Here is a 21,039-nt window from a genome sequence, read left to right on the forward strand (position 1 = left end):
GAATTTTATCGCTTTTCTACGAGAAAAATGACGTAAAAATTGATTTTAAACAGCGGTTGACATGCTTCGACGTACGGCAATGGAACACTTTGAATTTTATTGTCAGGAATTGCGCCAAGCGCGACACCCTTATTTACTATTTCGGATAGTGTCTGGAACGCATCGAACAAAACGCCGCTATTCGGATATAACGATGGATTATTTTGGACCAAACCAACATTTGTTATTGAAGTAGACGTCCTGGGTGTGCATTCTGACGAAGACAACAAAAGGTAATAACATTTTTATAATAGTAAATATGATTATGGTGAGTGCTAAACTTGCCGGGTGTCTAAATAGCGAGCCCGTGATGCTTGGGCTATCTACTTAGAATATTGCAAAATGTGCTTTCACCAAAAGCTATTTTAAAATCGGACATATCGAGTGCATAGAGGAGTTCTGTATCTATAATTCTTAAAATAATTGTTGTGCTTTTTGTGAACGTTTATCGTGAGTAATTTAGTCAAATGTTAGCGAATTCCCCGTAAGTTTGCGGGGGTATGCTAGTTCCTGAACGTCACATGCTAATGTAAAAAGCTGGTTTTTGATATAAATATGAACTTGATTGAACAAAACATGCATGTATTGTATAACATAATGTCCTAGGGTTGTCATCTGATGAAGATCAAAAGGTTAGTGCTGCATTTAGCTGTCTTCTGGGTTTTGGTGACATTATATGCTGGCTTGAAAAATGGGTGTCTGATTATTTCTGGCTTGGTACTCTGCTGACATAATCTGTTTTGCTTTCGTTGTAAAGCCTTTTTGAAATCGGACAGTGTGGTTAGATTAACGAGAGTCTTATCTTTAAATGGCTGTAAAATAGTCATATGTTTGAGAAATTGAAGTAATAGGATTTTGAAGATTTTGAAAATCGCGCCACAGGCTGGCAGTGGATGTTACGTAGGTGGGACGAATTCGTCCCGCCGGTCCCATAGAGGTTAAACAGGTCAACATTCCGCGTGAGGCCAGATGGATTATCAGGACGTTACTCAAAGCATGTCGACCAACTGACAAGTGTCTACTCATTTTCAACCTCTCCCTGACTGAAACTGTAATACCTACAGTTGAAGTTGGAAGTTTACATACACTTAGGTTTTTGAATAACGCGCCACGGGATTACACTGGCTGTTACATAGGTGGGACGATTTGGTGCCACCTACCCTAGAGAGGTCAAGGTATTGGAGTGGCCATCACAGAGCCCTGACCTCAATCCCATAGAAAATGTGTAGGAAGAACTGAAAAGGTGTGCGCGAGCAAGGAGGCCTACAAACCTGACTCAGTTACACCAGCTCTGTCAGGAGGAAATGGGCCAAAATTCACCCAACTTCTTGTGGGAAGTTTGTGGAAGGCTACCCGAAACATTTGACCCAAGTTAAACAATTTAAAGGCAATGCTACCAAATACTAATTGAGTGTATGTAAACTTCTGTCCCACTGGGAATGTGATGAAATAAATAGAAGCTGAAATAAATAATTAGAATTATTATTCTGACATTTCACATTCTTATAATAAAAGTGGTGATCCTAACTGACCTAAAACTGGGAATTTTTACTTGGATTAAATGTCAGGAATTGTGAAAAACTGAGTTTAAATATATTTGGCTAAGGTGTATGTAAACTTCCCACTTCAACATGTTTCAACCAGACCACCACAGTCCCTGTGCCCAAGGAAGTGAAGGTAACCTGCCTAAACGATTACAGACCCGTGGCACTCACGTCGGTAGCCATGAAGTGCTTTGAAACAGGGCTGTAGTGGAGCGGGTCGAGAGATTCAAGATCCTTGATGTCCACATCACCAACGAACTATCATGGTCCAAAACACACCAAGACAGTCGTGAAGAGGGCACGACAAAACCTTTGCCCCCTCAGGAGACTGAAAAGATTTGGCATGGGTCCCCAGATCCTCAAAAAGTTCTACAGCCGCACCATGGAGAGCATCCTGACCGGCTGCATCACCGCCTGGTATGGAAACTGCTCAGCATCTGACCGTAAGGCGCTACAGAGGGTAGTGGGTACGGCCCAGTACATCACTTGGGCCAAGCTTCCTGCCATCCAGGACCTATATAATAGGCGGTGTCAAGAGGAAAGCCCATAAAATTATCAGAGACTCCAGTCACCCAAGCCATAGACTTTCTCTGCTACCGCACGGCAAGCAGTACCAGAGCGCCAAATCTAGGACCAAAAGGCTCCTTAACAGCTTCTACCCCCCCCAAGCCATAAGACTGCTGAACAACTAATCAAATGGCCCCCGGACTATTACATTGACGCCCCCTCTCCAATTGTTTTGTACACTGCTGCTGCTCACTGTTTATTATCTATGCATAGCCACTTCACCCCTACCTACATGTACAAATTCTCTTAACTAACCTGTATTCCCGCACACTGACTCGGTACCGGTACCCCCTTTATATAGCCTCGTTAATGCTATTTTTATTACATTTTTTACTTTATTAGGTAAATATTTTTCTTAGCTCTTCTTGAACTGCACTGTTGGTTAAGGGCTTGTAAGGAAGCATTTCATGGTAAGGTATACACTTGTTGTATTCGGCGCATGTGACAAATATTTAGATATTTCCACCTTATTCCCATATTGTCCTTTTGCTTGTTTGATGACTCTGCAGAGGTCATCAATGGACTTCTTGTACTTGTTCCTGTCCTCAGCAGTAGCCTCAGGGTTGTGTGCTGCAGCCCTGTGTGCTAGCTTAGCACCAACCTCAGTGTTAATCTAGGGCTTTTGATTGGGGAAGCAGAACATCTGCACTGTGGGGACAATGTCGCTGATGCATTTCCTAATGAAGCCAATGACGGAGGTGGTTCGCTCGATGTTATCGGCGGATTCTCAAAACATATTCCAATCAGCACTAGCAAAGCAGTCCTGTAGCAAAATATCTGATTCTGGTGAGCTTCTGCTTGTAAACAGGAAGCAGGAGTACAGAGTCATGATCTGATTCGCCAAATGGTGAATGAGGGAGGGCCTTGTATGCATGCCTGTGGGTAGAATAACAGTGGTCTAGGAATTTATCACCCCTAGTCGCAAAGGAGACGTGTTGATGGAAGTTGGGCATCGCGTGTCTTAACGTGGAATTAAAAATCACCAGCAACCAGAAAAACAGCATCCAGATACATGTTTCCTGCTTGTTTATAGCCTGTACAGTTTGTTAAGTACCAGCTTGCTGTGTGTGTGTGTGTGTGTGTGTGTAAACTAGTTTGTTAAGTGCCAGCTTAACATACACAATGAATATATAAGACAACTTTGGATTTCATCCCATCTCAAAATCATATGGTTTTGACCGTTTTAAAGTTTAGTGATCTTCTCCTCTCACTTCGGCCATGCAGCACACCTAACAAAAGTGATTGCTGTCCTCGTGTAAAATGATCACCTTTCTCCTGTATATCTAAAAATGACCATAAAGACTGATTTACTAAAGCAAAACCACCAAAACTATTGCTGATGGTGAACCTGAACAATCAAAATAAATGGTATTGTAGGTCCCATTCAGCAGGTAGCCTACAGCAAGATGAGAGTTGTCGCCGGTAACTTACTTTTATTCCGGTAAAACTTATTACAATGCTTATTACATGCTTAGTTCGACACTGAAGGAGAGGACCCATCAGTTGTTACAAAATATGAGGTCTTTTTGGAAGGTAGAAAGAAAGTACAAATATGAGCAGAACATTTGATTAAATCAGAGATTTGTAACGTTTGAATGGATTTTCTGACAGATGCTACATTTGGATCGGTTTGGGTTCCGCAGACTGATCATAACTTAATTTTTTATTTTTTCCCCAGAGGTTAGGTTGGACACTATTTTATAAAAAAAAAAATGTGTAACAGGTTTTAGTAACAGATTTGAACAACATGTTTTTAATTATATGTATTTTTTTATTTAACTAGGCAAGTCAGTTAAGAACAAATTCTTATTTACAGTGACGGCCTAACCCGGCCAAACCCTAACGACGCTGGGCCAATTCTGCGCTGCCCTATGGGACTCCCAATCACGGCCGGTTGTGATACAGCCTGGAATCGAACCAGGGTCTGTAGTGACGCCTCTAGCACGGATATGCAGTGCCTTAGACCGCTGCGTCACTCGGGAGACAAAAACACTTAAACATGTCAAATCGGGGACCGATGCGCATCAGTGAATCATTACATCCCTAATGACAAGCATCTCTGAGAATATGAAGTAAAAGGACAATCGAAAGGGTATAGTGGGCCTAATATGCAAATATATGTTTTTTTTTTAAATATCCTGTATGAAGGAACCTGTTCAACAAACATATTTCAAATGGTTACAGACAATTACATGAAAATCTTCCTGTAGAAGGAAAGAAGTCATTAGCCTAAATTCTGACTGGGCAGATGGGCCCCAGGCTAGTTTAAATACAGGTAGAGTAGGTCTTACCTTATGTAGACAACCCCGCTGTGGGTGATCCTCCGCTGCCAACCTATAGGGACTTCAGCCGGGGGCTTCCCCTCAGAACACAGACCTTCATACTTCTTTGTTCTGTTCATTGTCCACTCCTTAAGTCCACACAACTACACCCTTGCGATGTGAGATATCACAAGTCTGTCAGAGAGCTCAGACTAGTGTGCGTCATCCTGGGGTCTCTCAGGAGTGAACTGACCAAGCAAGAGATGATGTGCTACAACAGCTTCGATGGTTGGAACTGCCAACTGCCAATCCCACCGTTGCCTGCCTCTTCTGGGACAGGTTCACTGTGGAACCAGACCTTTGAGGCCCTTTGTCCCCATCCTGTTTAATGTCGTCATGTTTAAATCACCATTTTCATCAATGTTTTTGTGAAGAGGCCATGGTAATGGTGGGAGAACCTGCCGACATTGAGATGGGTGACCTGAGGGAACTTGAAGCAGCGCTGCCCAGGCGACCTCTCTCACGGACCAATGTTTCACTTTCAGTTCACAGTAGCTGATATTGGATGGATCTGGTTATCAATGGTGATTAAGTGAGCTCTGGCTGATACTAACTGCCGCTGGTACCTTAAAACTCCTCATGTTGCAGGTTATGTCAGCATTACATCCTCCCAGAGAGGATCATGGATTAAAGCAGCCACTGTCCCATATATTCCAACCTGTAAAACAAGTAAAAAGTAACACCGTCAAATTTACTACAAAAAGCTTTTAAGAATATATTTATAGTCTAAATATATTTATAGTCTAAATACTCTCAATGAGTAGGAGCTCAGAGTATATCTAAATATTTCCCACACAAGACAGGTTTGCAGAGCTTTTACATAGCCCAAAATAATGTTAAATCCATTGTGCACGTTTAAAAATATTGTTTTTCCTCTAAGAAAGAAATCGCTCTTCAATGTAATTTGGACTAGTTGTAGAAGTCACTAGCGATAGTTAGCTGTATTTGGCTATATGCAGAGTGAATGGTCACAAAATCATGATGGATTGGATGCCATTGTTCCAGGCACTGACGTGACTCTGAATACTGCTAAGGCTTAATGATACTGAGTCGCCACGACAATGGGCCAGCCTACCTGCCTCCCATCCCCCTTTTTAATCAAGCCCTTCTCTGGCCAATACCTTAAGAGATCAGTAGTGGCAATAGGATGGGAATATTCCCCCTGTGTATCCACAGCCATTTCTAGGTGGGTGGATTTGGAGGACAAATATATTAGACTTTATAAGCTGTTTTTTCATTTTTGTTGTTTAATTTTAACCAGAGTCTTGCATTCTGTCATCTGAATGGTCAAATCTGTCTCCATCTCTAGTGAATTCTCTTGCTGAAATAGTGGGAGTGTAAAGGTGACAGTGGGCCTCCCAGGGGCTGAAACACTCGATAGCCCTGTGTGTCTCCTGGGCTGCGAGGTGTTCGTCTTCACCGCCAGGCCTGTCAGACCGACAACTTATCTGTAACTCTGGGGTGAAATAAAAACAGCAGCACTTTGATATTGCATTACAGAGTGTGAATCACGCTCGCTGTGCATTTTCTGTGACGGATGACTCATCCACACAGCCGAGCATGCACAGAAAACGCTGGTAATTAAAGCAAGGGTGCCTTCCTTTGCCTAGATACCAATACAAAATGGCTTGGTATTAAATCAGAGCACACACACACACACACACACACACACACACACACACACACACACAGAATTGCTCCATGATTGAGAGCAGTGGTAGTGCCACTGCCACAGACACCCTTGGGATATGTCTGAAAGAGGACAAACGGAACAGCAAAGGCCAATATTCAAATCTGATTGTTAGCCTACCATCATTGTGCCATCCTTTATTTTCATAGTTGACTGAAAGCCTGCACAATGTCAAAATAATCACAAATATGGACTGTAGAACAAAACAAAAATCGAAGGTGTTTAATTTGAGGCTTTATCGTGTTTTACCTTCACAGTATGTGTGCCTAAAAGCCAGGCACATTTGTAGAGCATGATAGGCCTACTAGTCCCTCCCACATGATAAATCAGCCATAAAACACTACATGGCTCTCCAGTGTTCCGCCACTGCTCCATAGCTTGGAGGGGAACAGAGCGGGTTGAAAAATAGGCCAGGCTCTCTTGGATGCAAGGTAGCTGTTGCAAGGGGGGGGGGGGGGGCTTCAGTGTTAGATTCAACAGCTTCAAATATTTTGGCAGTGTAGAGTTCCAGGGACACAGCATCTCTACTTCTGATATTGTGAACAAACAATCCAACTCCACGCCAGATGAGCAAAGAAAAGAAAACGATTGACCCAATGTATTAGAACGACATGTAAATGCAGCCTAAGTACCCATACAGTACAATAAACAAATATTCCCTGGATAATAAAACGGAAAGCAGGCACACTGGGCCTTAGTGCTGGGCAATATGGCCAAAATATCATATCACTGTATTTTTGTCATTGACGGTATGAAGCTATTTGACGTTTCTGAATAATAACTTGCTTTATGAGTAGCGCATGACCCTAGGATGCCATCAAATTCATTCTAAGTGGTTTTAAAAATGGGCTTTCTCCATTCTGATTGCTTTATACTGTTCAAACAAACTACAACCAAAAATAGTAAGACATTACTGAAAGTGAAGTAGTCTTATTTGTAGAACAACGAAATCCTATTTTGTAGCCTCAAACTCTGGTACTCGATCAATGGTTGCCATTTCTATAGTTATTTGTTCAATTCCAGCCTTCACTTCCATAGTTTTCTTCAATTTCTTAATTTCCTGCACAAATTTGTTATTATTTAAACACTGTCAAGTGCATTTTGTCTTAGTACGCCTCTATAAAATAAAATAAAAGAATATCAGAATATTATCATCATCATCATCATCATCTTTGACCATGTACTTTCGGGTTAATTTGCAGATCTTAATAAAAAAGGGCAGTCGGACAATTTCTGGTGGTCTCTACTCCGAAGTTGTTGACTAGTTGTGCTAGCGTTTAGCTAGCAGTTCTCAGCTGTTAGCAGTTTCGTACTGGCGATAAAAATGAATTATTGCAAGAATTTGAGTAACTACGGAATCATTTAATTAAACAAATCAAACAAAATGACGTTAGAATGTAAAGTAAAAATCCACACCGGTGTGTGTATCAATACCGGTATAGTAAAATGCAGTAAACTAGCGATGTAACGATTAAAATGCTTAAGATGCAAGTGCATAGGTTCGAGGAACCCAAACCGATCCAAATGTAGCTTGCATCGGTCAGAACATTGATTCAAACGTTACAAAATCACTGATTTCACTCAAATGTTTTGCTCAATTTACTTTCTTTCTACCTTCCAAAAATACCTCATATTTTGTGATAACTGATGGGTCCTCTCCTTTAGTCTTGAACTAAGCAAGTAACTGTGTTGATAGTCATTTATATAAAAGTAATTGTGCATGCCGAACAACCCCAGGGAATATCAGTAGCCTAATGACAAATTGAAAACAGGCTTTTAGAAATGTATTAAAAATTAAAACCTGAAATACCTCATCTACATAAGTATTCAGACCATTTGTATTAAGACTCAAAATTGTGCTCAAGTGCATCCTGTTTCCATTGATCGTCGTTGAAATGTTTCTACTACTTGGGAGTCCAGCTGTGGTAAATTCAATTGATTGGACATGATTTGGAAAGGCACACACCCGTCTATAAAAAGGTCCCACAGTTGACAGTGCACGTCAGAGCAAAAACCAAGCCATGAGGTCAAAGGAATTGTCCGTAGAGCTCCGAGACAGGATTGTGTCGAGGCACAGAAGTGCAGTATTGAAGGGTCCCCAAGAACATCATTCTTCAATCATTCTTAAATGGAAGAAGTTTGGAACCACCAAGACTCTTCCTAGAGCTGGCCGACCGGCCAAACAGAGCAATCGGGGGCGAAAGGCCTCGGTTAGGAAGGTGACCAAGAACCAGATGGGCACTCTGACAGAGCTCCAGAGTTCCTCTGTGGAGCTGCGAGAACCTTCCAGAATGACAATAATCTCTGCAGCACTCCACCAATCAGGCCTTTACGGTAGAGTGGCCAGACAGAAGCCACTCCTCTGTAAAAGGCACATGACAGGCCACTTGAGTTTAAAAAGGCACCTAGACTGTCAGACCATGTGAAACTAGATTCTCTGGTCTGATGAAACCAAGATTGAACTCTTTGGCCTAAATGCCAAACGTCACATCTAGAGGAAACCTGACACCATCCCTACAGTGAAGCATGGTGGTGGCAGCATCATGCTGTGTGAATGATTTTCAGCGGCAGGGACTGAGGGTCTAGTCAGGATCGAGGGAAAGGTGAACAGAGAAAAGTACAGAGAGCTCCTTGATGAAGAGCGCTCTGGACCTCAGACTGGGGCAAAGGGTCACCTTCCAACAGGACAACAACCCTAAGCACACAGCCAAGACAACGCAGGAGTGGCTTCGGGACAAGTCTTTGAATGTCCTTGAGTGGACCAGCCAGAGCCCGGACTTGAGCCTGATCGAACATCTCTGGAGAGACCTGAAAATAGCTTTGCAGCAACACTCCCCATCCAACCTGACAGAGCTTGAGAGGATCTGCAGAGAGGAATGGGAGGAACCCCCCAAATACAGGTGTGCCAAGCTTGTAGCGTCATACCCAAGAAGACTCAAGGCCTTAAATCGCTGCCAAAGGTGCTTCAACAAAATACTGAGTAAAAGGTCTGAATACTTATGGAAAATGTGATACGGTTTTTTAACTTCTTATAAATGTGCAAAAATTTGCAAAGACCTGTTTTTGCTTTGTCATTATGGGGTATTGTGTGTAGATTAAATCGTTCCCCCCCCCTCAATCAATTTTTGAATAAGGCTGTAACGTAAAAATGTGGAAAAAGTCAAGGGGTCTGAATACTTTCCCGAATGCACTGTATATTCATTGGCTATCTAATAGTGGTAGTGAGGTGGTAGATGCCTAGTCTCACTTACGACTCAGCTCAGGTTAGGGCTGTGCGATATGGTCACATTCACGATATGCTGTATATCGCAATGTTTTGAATTCTGCTGCCACAGTTCTAAAACGTCTTTCTCCCTTGAGGTAAACAGTGTAGGCTAGTATAACTTCTTTGTCGGTGGTCTTGAAGGCCTTCCCAGCTCATACCTATCACACACAAACTAAAAATGTCCAGTAATGCATCAGGCTGTTGCATGAATTTATCCGGCGTGAGCCAGCACTGGAATTCAACCGTATGTTTTTATAAGCAGTTGTCATTTCAGCTTATCATTGTAAACTAAACACTGGAGCAGAGTTCTGATGCTACCCAATAGCGCTGGGCCGTATATTGTGCATCTCACAGAATGGACCAAAAAAAATAAATGAAACTTAGGATCTGTGTTTATTCTACAGTACTCTTGGGGGAAGACACAAAAAAAGCAGAGTTAAATAAACAAATAAAAAGCGTTATGGATGTTACATGAAATGGACAAGCTTTTTGGGGAGACTGAACATATTAGCAAAAGTCTGAGTCTTAGGTCAATACATGGATTGCCATTTCAAAGGCTTGGCTGAACACAAAAACAATTTAGAAAATATAGTAATTTCCATTATTAATTTAGAAAGTAAAAACAACTCACGGAGGTTACATCCTTCATTACAAATGTCTGAGAGTCTAAAATAGACATTCACATCTTAAAAAGGGAAACTCCAATGTTGACACAGTCCTGAAATGTTTTGTATGTCAGCAGTCAAGAAATTGGACAATCAAGAAGCAAAGTGTCACCGGTCAGTCCTAGGTGCCATCTCCGTTCTGATAGGATGGTTGAAGCGCACAATGATAGCAGTCTGCCCAGAGAAAGCCAAGTGAGCTAAAGAGCCAAACCTTTTAATTACATTCATATGAGACAGCCCTCCATCAAGACAGCAGAGCCCCCGTTTCATCAGTATCCATGTTATCTACACTGAGTGTACAAAACATTAGGAACACCTCTTTCCATGACAGACTAAGCAAGTGAATTCAGGTGAAAGCTATGATCCCTTATTGATGTCACTTGTTAAATCCACTTCAAATCAGTGTAAATGAAGTGGAAGAAACAGGTTAAAGAAGGATTTTTAAGCCTTGAGACAAATCAGACATGGATTGTGTATGTGTGCCATTGAGAGGGTGGACATCCAGCCAACTTCACACAACTGTGGGAAGATTTAGAGTCAACATGGGCCAGCATCTCTGTGGAACAATTGACACCTTGTAGAGTCCATACCCCAATGAATTGAGGCTGTTCTGAGGGCAAAAGAGATGCAGCTCAATATTTGGAAGATGTTCCTAATGTTTTGTACACTCAGTGTATAGTTCCAGTCGGTATTAGATAGAACGTTGCGGCCGTGCCCGTTTGGAAAACAACTTGTGGTTACCTAGGTTACCCCACCAGCTCACAGCAAAAACATGACCTTTTTCAAAACGCAATTTTCTTGTTGTCTGCTTGTTTCAGTCAATTACAAAACGACATTCAATAAAGATAGATAGATCTAGATCTATCTCTCTATATAAATAAATAGTTTAACTAGGCAAGCCAGTTAAGAACAAATTCTTATTTACAATGACAGCCTAGGAACAGCGGGTTAACTGCCTTGTTCAGGGGCAGAACGAGAGATTTTTATCTTGTCAGGTCGGGGATTCAATCTAGCAACCTTTCGGTTACTGGCCCAATGCTCTAACCACTAAGAAAAGTAAAACATGTCTAATGATTACTTTTCAACATTGCCTGCTCCCGAGCATTCACACTACTTTAAAAAAAACGTAATATCGTAGGGCTTCCCTCATGCCCCTTTTAAAGACTGTGCTAGAAGCCACATGAGTGAGTGCTAGCTACCACCCGTAACATCTAGCAAAGACCAACAAAATTAACAAACGGAATATAAAGCTACAAGTTGTGAGTGGAGTTACAAACGGACTATACTAAAGTTAAATGTCTTACCTGTGTAGCCTATTTTGACACCGGGTCCCAACATTTTCCACACCAAATAGCCTGAAGCCACAGGGCTCATCTCGCAGGCTCTATTGAAGCAATAAGGCACAAAGGGGTGTGTCGTGCCTGGATACAGCCCTTAGCCGTGGTATAATGGCCATATACCACAAACCCCTGAGATGCCTTATTGCTATTATAAACTGGTTACAAACTTAATTAGAGCAGTAAAAATATATGTTTTGTCATACCTGTGGTATATACCACGGCTGTCAGCCAATCAACATTCAGTGCTCGAACCACCCATTTTATAATTCCCTACGTGGGACAACACAGCCGCTTTTTGGCATGTTTTGCTATTTCTGTATAAAAACTATATATAATTGGACGAAGTTGTCTCTTTTACAATGAGGGTGAATGGGAAAATGTTATGCCCCAATTTGTGGGTGTGATCGAGGACAACTCATTATTATGTAAATATCAATTCGGAGTATAGAAGAACATGGAGTGAGCACCTCTCCCTCCTTGCGTCTCAGCCATGAAGGATTCTCCCATAAATTGAATAGATTTTCCTGTGCTGTTCTATAATTGGAAAGGACCCCACATCCATAAATATGGGATTTATGAAACACGGGAAGTAATAAGTGGTCCGGCGAGATGTAAACTCAGCAAACAAAGAAAATGTTCTCACTGTTAACTGCATTTATTTTCAGCAAACTTAACATGTGTAAATATATTTGTATGAAAATAAGATTCAACAACTGAGACAAACTAAACAAGTTCCACAGACATGTGACTAAAATAATTGGAATAATGTGTCCCTGAACAAAGGGGGGGGTCAAAATCAAAAGTAAGTCCGTTTCTGGTGTGGCCACCAGCTGCATTAAGTACCGCAGTGCATCTCCTCCTCATGGACTGCACCAGATTTCCCCGTTTTTGCTGCGAGATGCTACCCCACTATTCCACCAAGGCACCTGCAAGTTCCCGGACATTTCTGGGGGGAATGGCCCTAGCCCTCACCCTCCGATCCAACAGCTCCTAGACGTGCTCAATGGGATTGAGATTCGGGCTCTTCGCTGGCCATGGCAGAACACTGATATTCCTGTCTTGCAGGAAATCACGCACAGAACAAGCAGTATGGCTGCATTGTCATGTCAGGATGAGCCTGCAGGAAGGGTACCACATGAGGGAGGAGGATGTCTTCCCTGTAACGCACAGCGTTGAGACTGCCCGCAATGACAAGCTCAGTCCGATGATGCTGTGACACACTGCGCCAGACCATGACGGACCCTTCACCTCCAAATTGATCCTTCTCCAGAGTACAGGCCTCGGTGTAAAGCTCATTCCTTCGACGATAAACGCGAATCCGACCATCACTCCTGGTGAGACAAAACCACGACTCGTCAGTGAAGAGCACTTTTTGCCAGTCCTGTCTGGTTCAGCGACGGTGGGTTGTTGCCAGTGATGTCTGGTGAGGACCTGCCTTACAACAGGCCTACAAGCCCTCAGTCCAGCCTCTCTCAGCCTATTGCGGACAGTCTGAGCACTGATGGAGGGACTGTGCGTTCCTGGTGTAACTCGGGCAGTTGTTTTTGCCATCCTGTACCTGTCCCGCAGGTGTGATGTTCGGATGTACCGATCCTGTGCAGGTGTTGTTACACGTGGTCTGCCACTGCGAGGACGATCACCTGTCCGTCCTGTCTCCCTGTAGCGCTGTCTTAGGCGTCTCACAGTACGAACATTGCAATTTATTGCCCTGGCCACATCTGCAGTCCTCATGCCTCCTTGCAGCATGCCTAAGGCACATTCATGCAGATGAGCAGGGACCCTGGGCATTTTTCAGAGAGTCAGTAGAAAGGCCTCTTTAGTGACCCAAGTTGTCATAACCGTGACCTTAATTGCCTACCGTCTGTAAGCTGTTAGTGTCTTAACGACCGTTCCACAGGTGCATGTTCATTAATTGTTTATGGTTCATTGAACAAGCATGGTAAACAGTGTTTAAACCCTTTACAATGAAGATCTGTGAAGTTATTTGGATTTTTGCAAATGATCTTTGAAAGACAGGGTCCTGAAAAAGGGACGTTTCTTTTTTTGCTGAGTTTATTGTGCTATGACAGCTCAAACCGACACCCATATAGTGGACTTCTAGTAGTTAGACAGACCCTGTACATTCATTATTTATCTTATTTCAGTATTCCATTAACACGCAGTAGTTTATAAAGAATGGCCAGACCAGCTAGCCTAGCTACCAAAACTCCTTGCTCCGACCAAACGCCATGCCCACGGACATTCGTTTCTCCTCCGCAATGAGTCTGGATCTGAGTAACTAGCTAGAACGCTAACCTAACGCAGTAGGCATAGAAAGATGAGATCCCACTTCGGTATATTTTTCTTGCGACTCATCATAGGCTACTAGAACGCAAACGCATTCTAAGGGTTCTGATTGGTCCCAGAAACCGATGGGTTGGACCAGAGCCAAAAGGGTTGGGCCAAAGTTGCGTTTACTAAATGAATCATTGGCTTTGATACTCTGATTGGTTAGAGACGATCCAATCGCTGATGATCTTGTTTTGTACAACACCCCAGACATTTATTTTAACGTTCAGAAACGTCAATAATCATCGCTGTCATACAGGTTTTCGAAAAAATACACTGATATGCCCCTTGTCTTTCATATCAGCTAGAAAGAATCTTTCAAATAAAAAAAAGATGCACTCACTGCAGCAGTTTTGCACAGATCCACAAGCTGTGTGTGTGCCTTCAGTTAAGGAACTACACTTCCTCCCCAGTTACTTTTACATGCTGACCACACCACCCGCGTTGCATGCACGAGCTTTGCAAAATAAACATATTTTTCAATAATTTCATCCGAACTGCTCGGCTACGAGCTTCTGCATAACCATCAAGCATTTTAGATGCTAGTGTAACCGATGTGAAATGGATAGCTAGTTAGCGGGGTGCGCGCTAATAGCGTTTCAATCGGTGACGTCACTCGCTCTAAGACCTTGAAGTAGTTGTTCCCCTTGCTCTGCAAGGGTCGCGGCTCTTGTAGCGCGATGGGTAACGATGCTTCGTGGGTGTCAGTTGTTGATGTGTGCAGAGGGTGCCTGGTTCGGGGCGAGGAGAGGGACAGAAGCTATACTGTTACACTTGATGCACTGCAAGTCCCGCCTCTCCCATCTCCTCATAGTTTTTTTTATTTAACTAGGCAAGTCAGTTAATCACAGATTCTTATTTACAATAATGGCCTAGGAACAGTAAGTTAAATGCCTTGTTCAGGGGCAGAACGACAGATTTTTACCTTGTGAGCTCGGGGATTTGATCTAGCAGCCTTTCGGTTACTGGCCCAATGCTCTATCCACTAGGCTATGTGCATATAACCATGTGAGTGAAAGAAGGATGAAGCAGGGCCACACTCCAGTCCATTTGTTGGTGGTAATGCACCTTAAAGTTGGTTGCCAACTGCCATAGAAAATCCACAGAGGAAGAATGAACAAGGAGAAAAAACGAACTAGAATTCCCCCTTTTTATCTGTGGATTAATTGTCAGAGTGGAGCGCAAACGATTTTGTATGACTCAACATGGGGTCAAAATTCTATAAAGATCCAGCTAATCCAGTCGGTTTTGATATTTTAACCTGGATGTCATGAAAGCTTTTGGTAGGGATAGACAAAATCAACACAGGCATGATGGCGCACACAGACGCATGCGCGTTACCGGTTTGGTCAGCATGTTACACACAGGTGTTCAGAGCAGGCTATATAGCCAATTACCACAGGTGGCCCGCCTATGGCTTCCCTTGTGGGGACACTAACCCTATGAAAGGTGTAGTCATTTAACCTTCTGTTTTTTTATTATTGTTTTTGGCTGATATCAAAGATATGTTCCTTATGTTTCCAAAAACGGGTGCAAGTGTCGCGCTCTTAACAAAACTCCCCTGGTCAGAAGATACTATTGTCAATAGGCACTAAAGCAGTTAGCTTTCATGAATGGGGTAGCAACAGACCAGACACTAATGTATAACATTACTTTCAACTGAAATGAAAAGGAAAACCACAAAAATACCCAAGATGTTGGGAAACAAATAATGGATCTCTTGATGCAACATGGTCATTTTTTGTCCTTACCTTTATCATAAAAATAAGGTTTTGACAGTGGAGCAATACTCTATTCTCTCTCACAAATTAATATCTACTAAGATTTCATTCTCTGTCCTATGGGATGTTTGCTGGTGGCCTATGCAGAGGGTCTGATTAACATTGCAAACAGACCAGATGCTGAACAAGCATCTAAACCCATACGAACATCTGCAAAACCAACATTCTGTTATTAAGCATTACAGTACAACAACAAAAAATTACAAAAAAATACTGTTACGGATTGCCATCACTATCCACTATATAGGAGGGAACCAATTAGGCCAGGTACATTATTACTGTGCCATAGCCACACTCCTCTGAAACCACAGACAACACGGCATAAGTAGTTAACGTTACATATTGATGACATTATGTCGTGTGTGCGTGAGGTAGGCAGCACGCGCACTATTTTGAAAACCATGCGCGTTGTCGGGTGCTGATTTGACTGGCAAAATAATCTGCGTAGATAACTAACTGTTAGGGTAACTAACTTTCTTGCTAACTATAAAGCATGTAAATTGCAGGTGATAATTGCATGCTAATAGCATGCTATCTAGCTGGCTACCTAGCCTTACTTCAGCTTCCTACTGGTGGCTAGTTACGCGTACGAGCCTGCTGCTATTGACGATGCCATAACAAACACAGCAAGAGCAATTTCACAGCCAAGCGACACGGATGGAGAAGATAGCTACAACAGTAGTCCTGTATGATAAAATAATATTATTTTATTTTACATAGATTTTGGTGTTACTAGTCGCTAGCTAGCTATTTAGCTAGCCAGCTAGAGTTGCCTATAAATGTTTTCTTAAAATGTGTAAACTAATATAGCACTCTTACCTGTATAGCTTCCCATATCAGAAGACAAAAAACACGACACGGAGAATTTAGTTCAATAACAACATGAACCGAAGCCCTTCTTTGCAGAAATGTCAGTCGAGCCAGGGCCAAAATTGAGACAGACACCAGGCAGAGGTCTGTTGCTGAGAGGCTTGAGAGTCAGAAATAAGGTTTAGCATATCCAAAATACCATGCCCTCCATTTCAACAGTTAACATTTTGCTTTTCAGGATTACATGTAGAGAAATGTAAAAATAAAAAAGAAGCAGAGGTTCACGTTTGCTATTCCTTTGAAAATCTACATTAAAGCGCTCCCACGTACAAGTGCCACTGCTAGATTTCTCTCGAGCTTGTTGGGAATAGAAAGATGGGAGCGATGGATTGCGCATGCGCCACAGCTGGAGCCTGGAAAATCTGTCCCAGCATGCAACAGAATGTAAAAAGAACGCAAGGTTTAGAAAGGGAGACATGTTGAAACATTCTAGTATCTTCAAAATTATTGTGGTGGGTGCATACCATAATGCAGGCATATTCTGATTATTTAATATATTGTGATTATTTTATGTGTTTATAGTACACTACTGCTGGACAGTTCATAATGCATCCATTGAATGTATTTCATTTGAAGGATTTCCCACACAACTTTCATAGTAAATAATGTGTATACATTTGGATTCTTGTTATTTAGCCGACGCTCTTATGCAGAGCGATTTACAATTATTAATGCATTCATCTTAAAGGTCGACTTTGGGCACAAAAAACTGTCAACTCCGCCCCGTTCTCAATTTTCGAACATAAATGGAGTGTGTCATTCTGGTCACGCCGCGACCGACGTAGCAAAGTCGTTAACTAAACAAGCCACTTTAGCTAGCCAGTAATGGTGCTTTTAAGACAAATGGGAACTGAAGAAACATTTTTAAAACGTGGTCAAATCATGTTGTCAATGATATTCAGGCCGGAAAGTCGGAGCTGTAGAAAGATTCTCGACTTGAATTCGGAGTTGGAGGACCTTTCAAAATGATTTTTTCCCAGTCTGAGCTATTCTTTTCCGGAGTTCCGAGTTGTCTTGAACCCACTGAAGTCGGGGATTTACGAGTTCCGAGTTGTTTTGAACGCGGCATAACTCATCCAGAATGTGTTTGGAAATAGGCAAAAAATAGCACTTCTGTAGCCAAATGTCTTTTTCATAAATGTTTGTTTTTAAGCATTAAATGACCTGGTATGATGGTGCATTGATCAGTTAGTTATACAGTTTAAAGACGTTATTTTTACCGAAAGCTAACCTTTAAGATAACTAGGTGATAAAACCACATATCATAGTTATTACATTAGTACATTGTTCCTCAATAAAGAAGTTAATGCTAGTAGGCAAAAAAATGTGCACACGTATTTATTTATTATACATACATCTTAAGCGTATGTATTATCATACATCTTAAGTGTATCAAGCCCCAGCATGTTCAATTCACTGTAGGAGCCTTGCTGCTGCATCAGGATCATGCCTCCATCCCATAGTGTGAGAAAGGGAATCTTAGATGCAATGGGCTTTGCTGCCACCTAGTGAACAGATGGAGCTCTCCAGCTCCCTGTTGTGCTGAAATCTACAGAAAGACGTCTTGCTCCCAGACAAGTTAAACAACTTCTTTGCTCGCTTTGAGGACAATACAGTACCACTGACACCGCCACTACCAAAGCCTGTGGTGTCTCCTTCACCGTGGCCAACGTGAGTAAAACATTTAAACGTGTTAACCCTCGCAAGGCTGCCAGTCCAGACTTAACCTTTAAGATAGCTAGTTCTATTTCCATCCAAACACATTCTGGATGATGTATGATAATACATACACTTAATTAAGATGTAATAGGCAAAAAATAGCACTTCTGTAGCCAAATTTATTTTTCATAAACGGAACAGTAGCGGAAAGTTCTTCAGCGTACACATCACGGCCAAACTTAAATGGTCCAAACACACAGACAGCGTGGTGAAGAAGGCACAACAGCGCCTCTTCAACCTCAGGAGGCTGAAGAAATTTGTCTTGTCACATAAAACACTCAAACTTTTACAGATGCACAATCGAGAGCATCCTGTTGGGCTGTATCACCAGCTGGTACGGCAACTGCTCCGCCCACAACCACACGGCTCTCCAGAGGGTAGTGAGGTCTGCACACCGCATCACCGGGGGCAAACTACCTGCCCTCCAGGACACCTACAGTGCCCAATGTCAGAGGAAGGCCAAAAAGATCATCAAGGACAACAACTACCCGAGCCACTGCCTGTTCACGCCGCTACCATCCAGAAGGTAAGGTCAGGACAGGTGCATCAAAGCTGGGATCAAGAGACTGAAAAACAGCTTCTATCTCAAAGCCATCGGACTGTTAAACAGCCATAACTTACAAAGAGGGGGTGCTGCCAACTTACAGACTCAAATCTCTGGCCACTTCAATACATTTAATAAAAGGTATCACTAGTCACTTTAAATAATGCCACCTTAATAATGTCTACATATCCTACATTACTCATCTCATGTGTCAGAAGTTGACATACACCTTAGCCAAATACATTTAAAACTCAGTTTTTCACAATTCCTGACATTTAATCCTAGTAACAATTCCCTGTCTTAGGTCAGTTAGGATCACCACTTTATTTTAAGAATGTGAAATGTCAGAAAAATAGTAGAGAATGATTTATTTCAGCTTTTATTTCTTTCATCACATTCCCAGTGGGTCAGAAGTTTACATACACTCAATTAGTATTTGGTATCATTGTCTTTAAATTGTTGAACTTGGGTCAAACGTTTTGGGTAGCCTTCCACAAGCTTCCCACAACAAGTTGGGTGAATTTTGGCCCATTCCTCCTGACAGAGCTGGTGTAACTGAGTCAGGTTTGTAGGCCTCCTTGCTCACACACACTTTTTCAGTTCTGCCCACAAATTTTCGAAAGGATTGAGGTCAAGGCTCTGTGATGGCCACTCCAATAACCTTAACTTTGTTGTCCTTAAGCCATTTTTTCCACAATTTTGGAAGTTTGCTTGGGGTCATTGTCCATTTGGAAGACCCATTTGCGACCAAGCTTTAACTTCCTGACAGATGTCTTGAGATGTTGCTTCAATATATCCACATAATTTGCCTGCCTCATGATGCCATCTATTTTGTGAAGTGCATCAGTCCCTCCTGCAGCAAAGCACCCCCACAACATGATGCTGCCACCCTCGTGCTTCACGGTTGGGATGGTGTTCGTCGGCTTACAAGCCTCCCCCTTTTTCCTCCAAATATAACGATGGTCATTATGGCCAAACAGTTATATTTTTGTTTCATCAGACCAGAGGACATTTCTCCAAAAAGTACAATCTTTGTCCCCATGTGCAGTTGCATATCATAGTCTGGCTTTTTATGGCGTTTTTTGGAGCAGTGGCTTCTTCCTTGCTGAGCAGCCTTTCAGGTTATGTCGATATAGGATTTGTTTTACTGTGGATATAGATAATTTTGTACCTGTTTCCTCCAGCATCTTCACAAGGTCCTTTGCTGTTGTTCTGGGATTGATTTGCACTTTTCGCACCAAAGTACATTCATCTCTAGGAGACAGAACACGTCTCCTTCCTGAGCGGTATGACGGCTGCATGGTCCCATGGTGTTTATACTTGCGTACTACTGCTTGTACAGATGAACGTGGTACCTTCAGGTGTTTGGAAATTGCTCCCAAGGATAAACCAGACTTGTGGAGGTCAACAAATTTTTTTCTGAAGTCTTGGCTGATTTCTTTTGATTTCCCATGATGTCAAGCAAAGAGGCACTGAGTTTGAAGGTAGGCCTTGAAATACATCCACAGCTACACCCCCAATAGACTCAAATGATGTCAATTAGCCTATCAGAAGCTTCTAAAGACATTACATAATTTTGTGGAATTTTCCAAGCTGTTTAAAGGCACAGTCAACTTAGTGTATGTAAACTTCTGACCCACTGGAATTGTGATACAGTGAATTATAAGTGAAATAATCTGTCTGTAAACAATTGTTGGAAAAATTACTTGTGTCATGCACAAAGTAGATGTCCTAACCGACTTGCCAAAACTATAGTTTGTTAACAAGAAATTTGTGGAGTGGTTGAAAAACGAGTTTTAATGACTCCAACCTAAGTGTATGTAAACTTCCGACTTCAACTGTAAATACTGTATTCTATACCATCTACTGCATCTTGCCTATGCTGCACGGCCATCGCTCATCCATATATTTATATGTACATATTCTTAGTAATCCCTTTACATTTGTGTGTATTAGGTAGTTGTTGTGAATTTGTTTGATTACTTGTTATATTACTGCACTGTCGGAACTACAAGCACAAACATTTCGCTACACTCGCATTAACATCTGCTAACCATGTGTATGTGACCAATAAAATTTGATTTACTGTACTTCAGCACTGCATCAGAAATTCTGCCAGCCGGATAGATGAGGGACTGCATGAATCGGTCCAATTCTCAAAATCTATATCCTAAATCAGCAGCACAGTTGTGACATTCATTCAAAGCCATACGCACATTCATGGGTTTGCACAGGTGGTGGATAAACATTGGATGAATGTTGTTGCATATTTTTCATTGCTCCCAGGACAGTGCACCTGTGTTTTTCATGCTCAGAACACACTCCAACCCTGCAGTAGAGAGATTATAAACAGACCGTACACATTG

At 42.1% G+C, this 21,039-nt stretch overlaps 1 protein-coding gene across 2 annotated transcripts in view; it reads right to left on the minus strand.

Moving 5' to 3' along the window:
* The window catches only part of LOC106582411 (methyl-CpG-binding domain protein 5), a 51,480-nt gene extending 34,755 nt beyond the window's left edge, over window positions 1-16,725 (minus strand). For both annotated transcript variants that reach the window (XR_006761225.1, XM_014165504.2), the window contains exons 1-2: window positions 16,360-16,725; window positions 4,442-5,129 (exon numbers count right to left, since the gene is read on the minus strand). Coding sequence is in view for 1 of the 2 variants with exons in the window: in XM_014165504.2 (XP_014020979.2) it covers window positions 4,442-4,551 (110 nt within the window). In the remaining variant the exon portion in view is untranslated. The remainder of the gene's footprint in view (window positions 1-4,441; window positions 5,130-16,359) is intronic.
* Window positions 16,726-21,039: the final 4,314 nt, after the last annotated feature.

Source organism: Salmo salar, chromosome ssa21 (genome assembly GCF_905237065.1).
Source record: "Salmo salar chromosome ssa21, Ssal_v3.1, whole genome shotgun sequence".
NCBI lineage: Eukaryota > Metazoa > Chordata > Actinopteri > Salmoniformes > Salmonidae > Salmo > Salmo salar.